The sequence below is a fragment of the Brassica oleracea genome, chromosome C8, assembly GCF_000695525.1.
Source record: "Brassica oleracea var. oleracea cultivar TO1000 chromosome C8, BOL, whole genome shotgun sequence".
In the NCBI taxonomy this organism is placed as follows: domain Eukaryota; kingdom Viridiplantae; phylum Streptophyta; class Magnoliopsida; order Brassicales; family Brassicaceae; genus Brassica; species Brassica oleracea.
Window position 1 is genome coordinate 28,060,695 of NC_027755.1, and position 14,696 is coordinate 28,075,390.

A 14,696-nucleotide genomic window follows, 5' to 3' on the forward strand; every position below is an offset into this window, starting at 1 on the left:
GTATAATTCATCTTAAATGAAATTACACACAGAAAATCATCGAAACACACATAAAAATATCCAAAATCTATAAACACAGTTTTCAAAATCTTTTTAAATCTCTCATAATTTTCATTGGATCTTCTTTTTTTTACACTAGCCGAGATATACACTTGTTTTAATAACATTTCAGCAAAAAATTCATCCAAAACGGACGTTAAAAGTACCCGATAACCCTAAACACTGTTTTTGAAATCATTTTTAATCTCTCAAATTTTCATCAAATCTTACTTTCTTAACGTTACCCATCATATACACGATTTTTAAATGTAATATCACAAAAAAAAATCATCGAAAACGAACCTGAATTGCCTATTTTTTGAGCTTCAAAAAACGCTAATGGAGGATGAGAGGAAGAAGCTTGTACGATGAAGGAGGAGACATGTGGGTTAGGAGAAATCTGATTGGTTAAGATTGTTTTGTGGGCCATGTAGGTTGTTGAATTATGGTTGGTTTATTTAATTGGAGAATAAATGAAAGGCTAGTTTGGGGAGTGCAAGGATAAAAGGGTAGGAAGAATAGAGAGGGGGCAGTAAGAATTCATTTAAGGGGGTATGGGTTATTAAGTCAGACCCCAGATGATTCTAAAACACTTGCGCTTACGAGAAGAACAGAATGTGAAATTAACCCGTCTCTCAACCACACTTGCTAAAATTTAATTAATGTCGCTATCAACTTTTAAAGAATTTGGCCTTTTGCAAAAATAACAGAATATTTTGCATCAGATTTTCAAAACTTAGTCAGACCACTTCCATGGGTGGTCTTTAAGGAGGGGTTTTAAAAAAAAAGGAAAAAAATAAATGAAAAAGATTAAAAAAAAAGAACAGGTGCTTAATATGAGCATTTAAGAAATGCTAAGAAACCCTTATGTGTCAGTGACTCATTGGACCGTCCATTATTGTCTCTCTTCTCTCTCGGACACTCTGTCCTCTCTCTCACTCGACGACTCCGTCTTCTCTCTCACTCGACGACTCCGTCTTCTACCTCACTCCATCGTCTTTGTCGCTCCATCATCTCTGTCAGTCCGTCGTCTCTCTCGCTCTGTTGTCTCTGTCGATGACTCTGTCGTCTGTCTCACTCCGTCTTCTCTCTCAATCCGTGTTCTCTGTCGATCGGTCCGCCTTCTCTGTCGCTCTGTTTTCTCTCTCGCTCCGTCATCCTCTAATCAGATCCGTGATAGGTTTCGCTTCCACTTCCTCACCGAAGCTTCTCTTCCGCCAGCTTCTCGAGAAAGAGTCCTACACTTTCACGTATCTTTTCGCCGACGTCTCTCATCCTGAGTGTATGTGTCTTTCTTATTCATAAAAATTCAATTTTGTGAAATTGTTGTGATTTCATCGTTTAGTCGACAAAGGTGGAATCTTTTTGAGATGTATTTTAGAATTTTAGATCAGGTTCATGTTTTAGAATCTTGTGTCTGTTTGATCCTTGTTTATGTTCTTGAGATTGATGAATGTGATCTGATTGTTTTGTCTCAAACATCATTCATGATTTACACATGATTCGATATTATTTTGGAATTATGGATATAGTTTTCTCATACATTTTGCTCTGTTCTTAGTATATGCTTTACTCGATATTGTTTTCTCATACATTTTGCTCGGTTTTCTCATACATTTTGCTCTGTTCTTTCTTTGATGGTTGTGTAAAGATTGCTGTTGTGTGGGAGTTGCTGAGTGTTTCATTCATTACGGAACCCACTCTCTCTCAGAAACGGATTCAACATCATCAAAGCAAGAGGTAAGTACACTTTTCTTTTAATGCGTGTTCGATTGATTAGGTTGAATCAAATGGACTTGATTGTATGCCGGTAGTTGTTAGTTGCGTGTTAGATATTGATTTGGTTGGAGTGATTTACATTTAGTTTTCTTGGTTGTTATAGTTTTAAGTTAAGGCATTGATTGCCATTAAAAACATAACCATTGAAACTTCAACAACTAAAAACTTTAAACAACTTTAAAATCTGAACAACACACACATAAAAACAAAGAAGCTTTCCTTCTCCTTTGTTATTTCATTCTCCTTAGCCATGGATCCATTTAGTCAAACTTGTAGCTTTCAAAGCCACTTAAACAGTCAACATCAAAACACCCAACACCCTTATCAGTCTGTCCCTCGTGAGCCTAGTATAGAACTCTCTGCGTCTGATGCCTCTGTGTTCGGTTCACAATGGACTGAAGATGGCAACGAAGATGCAGAGACTGTGTCTGACCGTAAAGAGAGACGTAAATGGTCACCAACAGAAGATGGTGTGCTCATAAGTGCTTGGTTGAACACCTCCAAAGATCCAGTGGTTGGGAATGAGCAGAAAGCAATTGCATTTTGGAAACAAATTGCTGCTTATTTTGCTGCGAGTCCAAAGCTGGCTGGTTTGCAGAAGAGAGAGCTGACGCACTGTAAACAAAGGTGGGGGAATATTAATGAGCGCGTGTGCAAGTTTGTTGGCTGTTATGAAGCTGCAACGAAACAGAGATCGAGTGGACAGAACGAGAATGACGTTTTAAAGATGGCTCACGAGATTTTCTACAATGATTACAAGGTGAAGTTCACACGGGAGCATGCATGGTTGGAGCTTCGCCATGATCAGAAATGGTGTGGAGCCTCTTCTACTAAAGATAAAGTTCAGTCAAAAAGAAGGAAGTTAGATGACCAATCCGCACAGTCTTCAACCTCTGTTGCAGGAAGCCATGGAGGGGATGAAGGAATGGCTCGACCAGTTGGTGTTAAAGCAGCAAAGGCCAAAGGAAAAAAGTCTATGAGCAAGCCAGCAACTTTGGAAGAAGAAAGAAGGGAGTTTCAGAGCATGTGGGAGATTCGGCAGAAGGACTATGCTCTGAAGAAAAAGCTTAACAAGCAGAAATTGCTTTACAGCCTAATTGCCAATACAGAGCCACTTAGTGAACTAGAAATTGCTTTGAAAAATAAGCTTATTAATGACATGATGGCTTAGTTTCAGTGTCTGGGTTTGTTTCTCTGTAATGCTTATGCTTTGTGTTTTCCTTTGTTTCTCTTAATGCTTTTGGTTTGTGTCTGAGTTTGTTTCTGTGTAACATTGTGGTCTTTCTTAATTAATGCAAAAATATTAATGCTAACCACTTTGCAGTTGAAGTAAGTTCAAACCTGATCAGTTTTAATGTTGTTAAATGTTTAGAGTTGTGTCTGCTTGTGTTCCACCATTCATGATCGATATAAAGTAGAAAGAGTTGTGTCTACTTGTCATTATAATATGGTCTTTTGTTTCATGATGGTTTCACTTCTTCTCTCGCTTGCTTATTGTATCTTCTTGCTTTTGTTTCAGGTGAAGGCAAGAAAAAAAGTACCGGTTCATGTGACATAAGAAGACAATAGAGGGTGTGGCTTGTGTTGTACATGTGACATAAGAGGACAATAGAGGGTCCTTTGTTGTTGTATAAAAAGCAGTATACATGGGACATAAGAAGACAATAGAGGACATATGATGTATCTTTTGTTGTACATGTGACATAAGAAGATATCTGATGTATCTTTTGTTGTAACCAGTTGTTGTCGTGTTGTCTTGGTATATGTATTGTGTATCTCGTGAGTAGACAACTTGTGTGATACGCTTTCTTTATAAGTGGTTCCGAACCTTCATGTTTTCTTTATAAGTTGTACCGACCAAAACAAAACAACAACAACACGAGAGAGAGCAAATGGCATCTTTCTTCACATTTCTTCACATCTTTAAGTATTTCCAAATCTTTAAGATTTTGTTCTTCACATCTTTCTTCACATTTCTTTCTTAAATGACATCTTCTTCTTCTAATAATTTCGAAAAAATAGAGGAAAGATTCGACCAAATTTTCGATCAACAATTCGAAAATCTTCTCATTCATCATGGTCAGCATTAAGAAGCATCAAAGTAAAAAAAACGAGCCTACGTCGAAAGAGAACGAGAACAAGGACACATGCAGTTATGGAATGATTATTTTATTGAAGATGCAACATATCCTTCTCACATGTTTCGACGCCGTTTTCGAATGAACAAGCCCTTGTTCATGTGTATTGTTGATCGACTCTCCGCTGATATCTCATACTTTCAACAAAGAAGAGATGCTACTGGAAGGTTATGTCACTCTCCTTTACAAAAAGCAACGGCAACAATTCGTATGATGGCATATGGTTACCCAGCTGATGCGGTCGACGAATACCTCTAAATTGGTGAGACCACTGCGCTTTTATGCTTGGAACATTTTGTTCAAGGAATCATAAATTTATTTGGAGATGAGTATCTAAGAAAACCCACGCCAGAAGATCTTCAACGACTATTCGATATTGGAGAGATACACGGATTTCCCGGGATGAATAGGAAGCATTGATTGTATACATTGTGAGTGGAAGAATTGTCCGACCGCATGGAAAGGTCAATATACACGTGTATCAGGAAAGCCAACAATTGTTTTAGAGGTTGTGGCTTCACAAGATCTCTGGATATGTCATGCGTTTTTCGGACCTCCAGGTAAATTAAATGATGTTAATATTTTTGATCGATCACCAGTTTTTGATGATATATTACAAGGTCGAGCTCCAAAAGTGAATTACATTGTCAACGGACACGAGTACCATTTGGCTTACTATCTCACAGATGGTATTTATCCAAAATGGGCTACTTTTGTCCAATCTATTCCACTTCCACAACGTCCGAAAGCATCCTTATTCGATACACATCAAGAAGCTGTACGTAAAGATGACGTGCGTGCTTTTGGGGTCTTGCAAGCTCGATTTGCCATAGTCAAAAATCCAACTCTTTTGTGAGATAAAATAAAAATTGGAAAGATAATGAGAGCATGTATCATTATGCATAATATGATAGTAGAAGATGAACGAGATGGGTACACTCAGTTTGATGTTTCAGTTTTCACACAACCAGAATCAAACCGAAGTTCACAAGTGGATTTCACGTATTCTATAGATATGCCTTTAAATATCGGCAATATGATGAGCATTCGGAATCGAGTTCGTGATAAAACAATACATCAACAATTGAAAGCTGATTTGGTTGAGAATATATGGCAAAAATTTGGAACAAATAAATATTTCAACTAATCGGTTTTTTTGGTTTACGATTTGTATTTGTATTTTTAATATGTTTTTATGTCATTTTTATTTAAATTTTTATGTATTTTTTTTTTTCAAATCATTCAATTTTAAAATAAATATATATATATATATATATATATATTTTAAGGTTCTTAACTTTTCAAATCACCAAATTAACTACTAATTTATTCATAAGAATCCATTAAGGACTCTTACCAGTGGACTTGCTCTCACCGGAGTATTTTGCTTTGTTTATGAGCTTAGAACTAAAAGAAATACAAAGCTGAGACAAAAATCATCTGAGATCCAAAGTGCTTTGAAAGAAAGCAACGGAATACAGATGGTTTCTTCCGGCACACCCAATGAAACATTTTTCCTCTACTCAAACTCAACTAATTTTGTTTGCCCCAACAAAAAACATTCAACATCAGTCACAATAAGTCGTTTCGCATCCTGCGCGAGACGAGCTAACAAATTAATAGAAGCCCAATATTTATGCGTTAGAGCCCACAAGGAGCGCGATTAACTATGTATTTGAGCCGTTGGACTATATAAAGCTTCTACCAAATGAACATTCTAAATTTCTGGCGATGACTAGGGATGTCAAAATGAGCTATATCTCATGATCTTGTTCAGTTCAGCTCACTTTTTCATGAGCATGATCTCTATATTTTAATTTCATTTAATTAATGAGTTTAATGATCGAATTTAAATTAGATCACGAATTATATGAACGATATTTAATGAACATGAGCTGTCTCATGAGCTGTCTCATGAGCTTGTTCATTTTTATACTTACAATTATATATAATATTATATATATATATTATATTTGGATAACTTTTTTTATGTAAAAAATAAATAATTTCTATATTTATCATATTTATCTTCTAAAATTAAAATGTCAAACCAAATCTTCTTAAAAGATAAATATCTATATTAATCATATTTATCTTCTAAAATTAAAATGTAAAACATACATACAAGACATTGAAAATGAATTGTCTCAAGACTCTCATGAACAATAAGGATTTGGATCATTGGTTTTGCTTTAATTTAATTTATATTAGGTGTTGTTTTTTAATTTTTGTCATGTATTGGTTTTTATTTAGTATTTTTTAATATTTAAATTTTGAACAATATTATAGAAGTTATTCTATCACTATTCTATTTTATTTTATAATTATTATGTTTATTTAAATCACGAGTTAGCTCATTTAACTCATGATCTAGATGATTTGAGTTCGAGTTTACATATTGAAGCTCATATAATAAATGAGCTGAGCTGAGCTAGCTCATGAAAAGGTCGAGCTCACTATGAGTTGAGCGAGTTAGCTCATTTTGACACCCCTAGCGATGACCTCCTTTGTCCGCAACGAAAACATTATGGACTTTGTTTTGCATTTGAATTAAAAATATTTTCATTAATCTTTAATGCTTCCATGCATAAACATGTTGTGCAATTTGAAAAAGAAAGTTCCTACCAGAAAGTCTGTTCAGATTCGCTGAAACTGTTGAATTGGTCAACGGTCATGGTCTGAAACCTTGGACACTTATTCTCTATTTTTTCGGACTAGTTTCTGTGCAGGAGATCCAGCTGCATCTTGGCTAATACACTGCCCCACTTTCGGTCAGCCACATCCTAGTGCAGCCGTAACAACTTTTATTGGGTTTGTATTTAAGAGTTTTTGCCACTAAACCATTATTCGGTATTGAGATAAATTTACGTGGAAGAACAAAGTTGTATAAGCATTACTAAGCTTCTAAAATGCTATAAAAATGCCTGAAAAAAGTGTCAGTCGAGCAAATGAGTTTCCTCTGTATACTATTCTGAGCAATTTTTTTTCACAACGATTACTATGGTTGACAAACAAAAAGAAATCACATTGGTTATACTGATCGCGCGAAAATGAATTGGTTCGACTTCAATTTCCGTTTTATACCACTGCTTCACTAGAGTTGTGTCTAGTATTATAAATTTAAAACATGACATATGATTTATGTATGTAATTATGTAAACAACATTTAAGAAGTAACATAACCACTAATAAATATTGTCTATAATCTTCTCCTCCATCTCAAACAACGACGATAAACAACAAACAACGTCCCTTCTATTCTCACCTATCAAATTATCCGGTAATCCCCGGACAGACGTCGACGAGGTATCATATGAGGACGAGTACGACGTGTAGAATGATAATGGCGACGATGGAGATTCCTCGACGTGGACAGGACGAGGTTCTTGGGCGATGTCTTTAGAAGTTTCTACTGCTAAGTTTAAGAGCAAGTCGACAAACGCGGCGCAGATGTATTCGTGGCTTGTCTTAACGTTGACTTTCAATAACAAGAAAAGAAGCTTCTCGAGCCTTCTCCAATCATGATGAAGAGCGTGTAGTTCAACCATCTTTTCCATGGATTTCTTGAAATCCAAGTAAGGGTCGTTTGATTCTACGGACAAGAGCATGAAGCCTTCTATAGAATCTTCTTCCTCAGGAGCATCTTCTTCTTCTTCTTCCTTAGTAACTTCTTCGAGTATGGAGTTTGATCTTCCTCTACGTTCGAAGATAAGTCTTTTTGATGATTTTAGTCCCCTAATCACATTCTCTATACACTCTATCTCCCGTGGCTTTTCCATGATGTTGGTGGTGGTAGAGGAGGAGGAGAAGCTGCGTGAAGGTGGCTCGGGTTTGTTGACATTTTTAGGTTTGTTAACGGTGAAGAAAGCTCTGAAAAATATTTTCTTAGGGTTTTGTTGATGACAAGAAGGTGATGGCCATGAAGAGGAAGAAGATGATGAATATGAAATGATCTTGTTCAGAAATGGGAGCTTCATTTTCTTCCCCATTTTCTTGTATTTTGTTTGATTGTTGAGAAAATAAGACTACAGAAGAGTATAGGTTTTCTCTTTTCTTTTTGGAGTTGGATTTAGAATGTGGCTTAATGTGTGAGACAGGGAAGGAATATTTAAGGCTTTTGGAAAGCTTAAAAAAAGGAGAGGCTGCACGAAAGGATGGGTGGGTCTTTTTCTGTAGAGAGGCTTTATTTGCTTTGTTTCAAGATTTGTTGTCTTTTTTAATGGTATTTAATTATTGGCTCCATATTTATTGTTTGGTTGGGGATCATTCATTTTATCTGAGTGCTTACCCCGGTTAAGATTTTTTCGTATTAGCTAAAATGTCCTTATTTGAATATCAAAAATTCAAATATAAGAATAATACATTAATATAATTTATTCGCTACATGAACTACATTTCCGTTAATAGTCTAATAGTACATGAATTTACTTTCTAAAAAAAATATTAGGTTAACTTGTCGATGAAAGTGCAAGTCACATCTTTTCAAAAATAAAAAAATGCAAGTCACATGCACGATATAAGTACATGCATATAGTACATTTAAGTTTTATTTAATTTAAGCTTTTATCTTTGTTTTATCTAATATCGCTTTTAATAAATTTTTAATTTTGATTATTAATAATAGAAAAATACATAAAACTAATTCGCCCTAGTTGCAGTGACCACTTTGATTAAGTCTTTTTCTGTAATTGATTAAGTCTTTTCAGAAACTATATTTGTTGATCAGCACTCTAGCTTTCTTAATTAAACAGGTTGAAGTTAGATCAAAATAGATGGATGAATATACTTTTAAGATTTGACTAATTTAAAGGCAGATGTGGTTGTGAATGCGAGAATTTGTATAAACATGTAATTGTAAATATTCAGAAAACAATTTTGATTTGAAAAGTTTGAAGCAGCACAAAACTGTAATTTTTTATAATTGCTATCAAACACCAATAACTACTATGACCCACAAACACTACGTACGAATCAATCTCTCAATTTCTAAAGTGAGCAAAAAACTATGTTATATGAAATTACAAGAAGAAAATAGAAATAATTATTTATAGTATATGCAGCATAACTAGGCAATGAATTAGTGTCTGCAAAAGCCAAAAGCTACGTAGTCAGTGTGTGTTCGCTTATCAACTGTACAACATCACCGAAATAATTAGTTGAAACTTGATAGCTGTACTTGCAGACAATATCCAACATGATCATAATATTCTAATTATTTCTTAAAATAGACTAAGAATTTGCAATATTAAAGAAGATGCACTTATTCGGTAACAAAACCAAATAATTTGAACACATGATCAGTACAATTATCTCCAGACCCCCTAGATACATCAAATTATCCGCTGATAACTAAATTCTAAACGATTATACCAATTATTTGCTAAGCTTCTATTATATATACAGTAATCATCTCTTATAGATCGTATTAGTTAAGTAAAATGATTCGAGCTATGTTCTATGCTTGGTGGTCGTTTTATTAAAGGTTAAATGAACGGCGAACCTTTTGATAAATGTTTAGTGTTAAAACAGGAAGTAGTGCATAAGATATTATAGTAAAAAGATATAAAATTTTAAATTAAATGCGAAACGAATATAAAAATTTACAATAGGCATGCATGTGTACGTATCTCAGACTTTACATATGGCACAAATGAATTAAAATAGAAGAAACCGAAAGTAAAACTCAACTAACAGTCGAACTAACCAACTAACTATCAAAGATTCAAAAGATATGACGTCGATGCTAAAAAAAATTTAAGTTCCGTAGCAGACTAAGCAGTAGCTTCAGCTGAAACATTTCCCAAACATTAATTACAATTAATTCACATCTCTTTCCAGAATCTGATACAGTTTTAATGCTAGGACCTTAATAGTTAAAGCCATCGGCTTGGATGGCCCGGCTTAAATACGAACATATCTACAATAAATTTGGATTGATCTGGTTCACGAAAGTTTTAGCTTAGAAATTTTAGTCTTGGCCGTCTGAGTCCAAACATAATATGGTTTAGTTTTGGTACTGATCAAGTTTAAAGTTGTAACGTGAGAAGACAAATGTAAAGGAGGGAAAAACGTGAAGGGACAAAAGTTTTTGTATCTTTTTGCCATTTCACCTAAATGAATTCACATACTTGACAAAAAAAATGAGAAAAGCAACAGTCTATATGCTTAGTGCTTACCTTCACGTATTTCCTCATGTGGCAGGCTTTGGCACCCACAAACATAATGCTATATCCCGAATCTTTTAAAGCAGTTTGAAATGTAGTAACTTTCGGATATGACCTTATATTTGATTTTTATTTAGAAGATTTTACATGTATATAATAATAATTACAAATTTTATCAGTGTCGTTGATATTTTATACATGTTAGTAGTGTTCAAGTTTCTATTATACCCTTCACTAATTTTCTTATAATTTTTAATAAATTTATCTAACTAATAAATTAATACTAATATATAACTGGAATTTGTTGAACATTTACACTAAAAAAAATACAAAATGACATTCTTTATGAAAAAATAAAACAAAAATAAAGTTGTTGCTCAAAAACAATGAAATTATACTTACACCACTACTTTATTATATAAAGAGAGGTATTACAAAAATTTCAGCCGAAGAACATATCTAATTACGTTGATTATTAAAGTTCCTGAGACCAAAACTTTGATGGGTCATATGTTGATGCCATGCTTGGGTATGATCCACAAACAAAATACCCTGTCCCTCTCTCTATTAGGATACAAAATAAAATGGAAGTAATTACGGATGGACTCAAAAAATAAATATTCCGACCTTCCTATTGAATAATATTGTGCACCATATCAACACATGCATGCATGGTACTCCCCTACGAGGCTTATCAATATTTTATATATATATATATATATATATACCGTACATGGATCCTACCACCTTCTATGCTAATTATCATATAAGTATATTACTGTTACACTTTCATTACTATCGTTAATGACATCCTTGGTACTAATCCATTACAAAACTAATGGTTTTTGTCTTGCTTTCGGAAAGAGTTTTAATTTTTTGTATTGACAAATGGACAAATACATAGATCAATTTAAAAATATATTACCAGCATGAGTCACACGCACTGGAAGCAAATAAAGAAGAAGAGCTCACGAGTATACTAACTGTTCATATGGCATGAGATGAAACCTCCGAAAAGATCTATTGGGTCCGTATATGCAATCTCTCTAGACGCAACTCTTGTAGATTCTCACACAAACGTCAATTGTGCATGCAAGATTACGACGTATCAAGCTTGTACATGTCATTTATCTATTTGGTCGTCTTCATGATACATTTTGAGGCTTCTCTAGCTGTGATGATGGGTGTGTACCTCAACCATCTCCACCATGAATCATTTGAAATTGTAGAAAAGGTGGATTGATTCCAAGTATAAGAGCATGAATCCTTGTTCCTCATCTCTTCGAGTATCGATTTGGATTTTCCTGTTCGTTCGAAAATGAGTCTTTCTGATGGTTTAATACCTTTGATCACATTCTCTATGGACTCGGTCTCTGGCAGCTCTTCTATGCCGTCAGCCGTGAATGATGTGGAGGAGAATGAGGAGGATAAGATGATGGCAGAAAGTGGCTTCTCTTCCTCTTCTTCTTCCTCTTCCTCTTCCTCTTCCTCTTCCTCGTCAACGTCGTAATAGTTGTTTGCGATACTGGTGGCTCTGAAAGATATGGTTCTAGGGTTTTGGTGATAAGAAGGCCCCCATGATGATGAATTTGAATTTGAAGAAGATGAAGATGAAAAATTCTTGTTTAGAAACGGGACATCCATTTTGTTCTTTGTTTTTTTTCTTCTGGTTTTGTTTTGGATTGGAGTCAGATTGAGAAATTAATTAGGGGATGTATAAGGGTCTAGGGTTGGGCTGTGGGATATGTTCCGAAAACTTCCTATTATATCGACCTTTTTATATATATATTGACTTATTGTTTTACCTAAAAAGAATGATGTTGATTGAAATTGACCAAGCATTAGATATTCTGAAAGTTCTGGTTATGTAAAGAAAGCATGTGGATTTTTTTATACAATTAGGTTTTGACTGACAAGTATTATTAGCGATAATGTAGTAGAGTAAATATTATTTCAGCTGAGTTATTCTACTTTTTAACCAATCAAATGAAAATCATTTTCTTCTCGCTTTATCTAAACACGGTTAATAAAGAGAAAAAAATACATACAATTTTACTCTAACTAAAACAAGAGTAAATACATTTACTTCACTGTATTCTTTCTTCCACTTTTATTTTTCCTCCTATTCTCACTTTTTTTATTTTCCACCTATTTATTCTAAATTTCTCAGTCACAACCTTATACCATTTTTATTTCGGGTTATTAGGAGGTTTCTTAACCTGGGGTTCCACAAAAACCATAAAAACCGATCACAAAAGTAATGAAAATATTGGTTGGGTTTTTGCACTGTTTGCGGGCCCTACCGATACGTGACGGCCTGCGATCAGTTTTCTTTTTTTTTTTCTTTTTTTTTTCAGACCAAAAAAATAAATTAAAACTAAGAAACCGTGAAACGGTTTAGCGTTAAATGCTCTTAGAATATTTGGGTCTTTGGATATTTGGTTATCCTCCGGTATCTACATATAATGATACGTACATGTTTCTTTTAAAATAGATTATTTATTCTAGAAAATTCAAACTAATGGGATAGCTTAAATCCAATACATTACAGGATGCATTCATTCTGAGACATGGACTGATTTCTACTGAATAATAAATTTTCTTTTTGTTAAACATGAAATTTTAAGAAGTTTTTTTTTTAAATTCAATATTATTTAACTTGTGCTTTTAAAATACATTGTTATTAGAAATATATTAAGTATTGAATTTTAATAAAGTTATTGTGTTTGATGAAATTCCTTAATTTTTTTTTCTTTCATAAATCTGATAATTTTGAATAAAATTTTACAGTATTTTAATTGAAATTCTGGCAGCTCTTTCTTAATTCACCAAAATCATAAATTCATCAAAACTAAAATCATTTGAAATCATCCCAAATATTATAAATATATTCAATGTATATTTGTGACTATTCCAAAAGATATTATCTAGTTTTCATTACAGGTCAGATACACCATATCCATGTCACTTGTCTAGTTTTACGTTGCTATAAGAAACTTAGAGCATCATCAACGAAAAGATACTCTTACAAAAGTATATGAATTTATTTTATTAATATCACTAAATATCATAACTAAATATTAAATATAAAAAAAACTTTAGCCACTTAAAGCATGGCAAATGTAATGACCGTTTTTCACTTTTAAAGAAATATCTATTATTTGAAATCCGTCTTTTCCATTTTCTCTATCTCTTTCATCAGTTTTTATTTGTTTCATTTTTATGTTGAAAAGTTATGGAAGAGACTCTCACTAATCGTGTTCTTAGATTCCAGGTAAAAGAAATTACAATGGTTCGAGATATATCTTATTTTCTTCTTTTGACAGAATAAAAGATATTGCCATAAAGTAAGGATTAAAAATGAGAACTTATAATGTTTTTATCATAAAAAATTAAGTTCATAATTTCGTTTAGGTATTGGATTGCTTACCTATCCATAAATCACATTGAAAATGTGAAGTACTTAAGTTCGGTCTTAAATAGTTTAGGTAGGCGTGGATGTATACATTCATTAACCATTAGGTCCATTATAGTAGTTCTGGTAAACACAATTATAACCGTGTCTACCACAATTTGTGTTGTCAGTTGTGTATTCTTCAAAAGCCTGTCGACAGACCAATACTATAATTACAATATGGATGCAACAATAGATCTCCGAATTTAATTTCACAATATCTCCATATTTATTAGTAGAAACTTGACAAAATTTGGAATAATGGCATGAGTCACCATCTCCGATGGTTTATTATATTTACTAGAGATTTTTCCGGACTACGCCCGGGTTTTTCCTATATATTTTAATTAAATTTAGGTTAGTTTAGAATTTATATTTGAGTTTATATATTTTATACTTAGACTGATAATACTATCTAAATTATTAGATATTATTGTACTTTTGTGTTGTTTTTGGCGACTACAAATTAGAAATTATTAAAATTCACAGTTTTTCTTTTCAAAATTAAAAAGACATATAAACTGGTAAGCAAGTTTATAAAAAAAAGTAAATTAATTCTTATTTAAAGTTCTGTTATTCTTTTCTCTTTTACTTGAGATTTTTATATGAAAATATGGTTAAATTAATGTATAGTTCAAACTTTGTTTTAACGTTAAAATCAATCAACAAGCATTTTTAACTTGCGATAATTTATTATTTGGTTATAAAAAATTAATATGAATATGTTCTTATGTCAAATACTTTTTTTAACATGTAGCAAAACATATTCGAAAGAAAAGATTAAGAAAATATAATAAAATTCCATTAGATTCCATTTTCCTCCTTTCATGAGCGTTTGTTAGCTGCCAAAACATGTTTATACGACTAACCAACGTAAATTTTCAGAAGAAACCCTTTTACAACTTATTAGTATGGAAACATGATACAAATTTTCAAAAGAAAAGAATAATAAATATAAGTTAATAACTAATAAGAATAATGTCGACAATTATAAGTTTCTCACTTGATTCTGTCCCAATGACCTTGTCAAGCAAGTGTAATTCAGGTGCAATTCATACACTGCTATTGGCGCGCAAGCGCGGGGATTTTATTTGTAATCAGCAGCGGCAACTGTGGGTGTGT

General features: G+C 33.2%; 3 protein-coding genes across 3 annotated transcripts; 1 reads left to right on the forward strand and 2 right to left on the reverse strand.

Annotated features, from left to right (window-relative positions):
- The first annotated feature begins 1,095 nt into the window (after positions 1-1,095).
- Positions 1,096-2,989, forward strand: LOC106309102 (glutathione S-transferase T3-like). Its single transcript, XM_013746171.1, has 3 exons — positions 1,096-1,321; positions 1,691-1,779; positions 2,147-2,989. Exons 1-3 carry the CDS (start codon positions 1,096-1,098, stop codon positions 2,987-2,989), a joined length of 1,158 nt encoding a protein of 385 aa, XP_013601625.1.
- A 4,095-nt stretch (positions 2,990-7,084) lies between these two features.
- On the reverse strand, positions 7,085-8,024 carry LOC106310920 (transcription repressor OFP18). Its single transcript, XM_013748146.1, has one exon. The coding sequence runs from the start codon at positions 7,943-7,945 to the stop codon at positions 7,142-7,144; it is 804 nt and encodes a 267-aa protein (XP_013603600.1). The 5' UTR covers positions 7,946-8,024; the 3' UTR covers positions 7,085-7,141.
- Positions 8,025-11,022: 2,998 nt separating this feature from the next.
- On the reverse strand, positions 11,023-11,834 carry LOC106311284 (transcription repressor OFP18). The gene has a single exon (XM_013748491.1). The coding sequence runs from the start codon at positions 11,762-11,764 to the stop codon at positions 11,252-11,254; it is 513 nt and encodes a 170-aa protein (XP_013603945.1). The 5' UTR covers positions 11,765-11,834; the 3' UTR covers positions 11,023-11,251.
- Positions 11,835-14,696: the final 2,862 nt, after the last annotated feature.

What these genes read in the sequence shown, in the direction of transcription:
- LOC106309102 (XM_013746171.1), top strand. Translation starts at nt 1,096, where the DNA reads ATGACTCTGTCGTCTGTCTCACTCCGTCTTCTCTCTCAATCCGTGTTC. An exon ending in CGACGTCTCTCATCCTGAGT is followed by an intron (nt 1,322 to 1,690) that starts GTATGTGTCTTT and finishes GGTTGTGTAAAG; the next exon opens with ATTGCTGTTGTGTGGGAGTT. An exon ending in CAACATCATCAAAGCAAGAG is followed by an intron (nt 1,780 to 2,146) that starts GTAAGTACACTT and finishes CACCCTTATCAG; the next exon opens with TCTGTCCCTCGTGAGCCTAG.
- LOC106310920 (XM_013748146.1), bottom strand. Translation starts at nt 7,945, where the DNA reads ATGGGGAAGAAAATGAAGCTCCCATTTCTGAACAAGATCATTTCATAT.
- LOC106311284 (XM_013748491.1), bottom strand. Translation starts at nt 11,764, where the DNA reads ATGGATGTCCCGTTTCTAAACAAGAATTTTTCATCTTCATCTTCTTCA.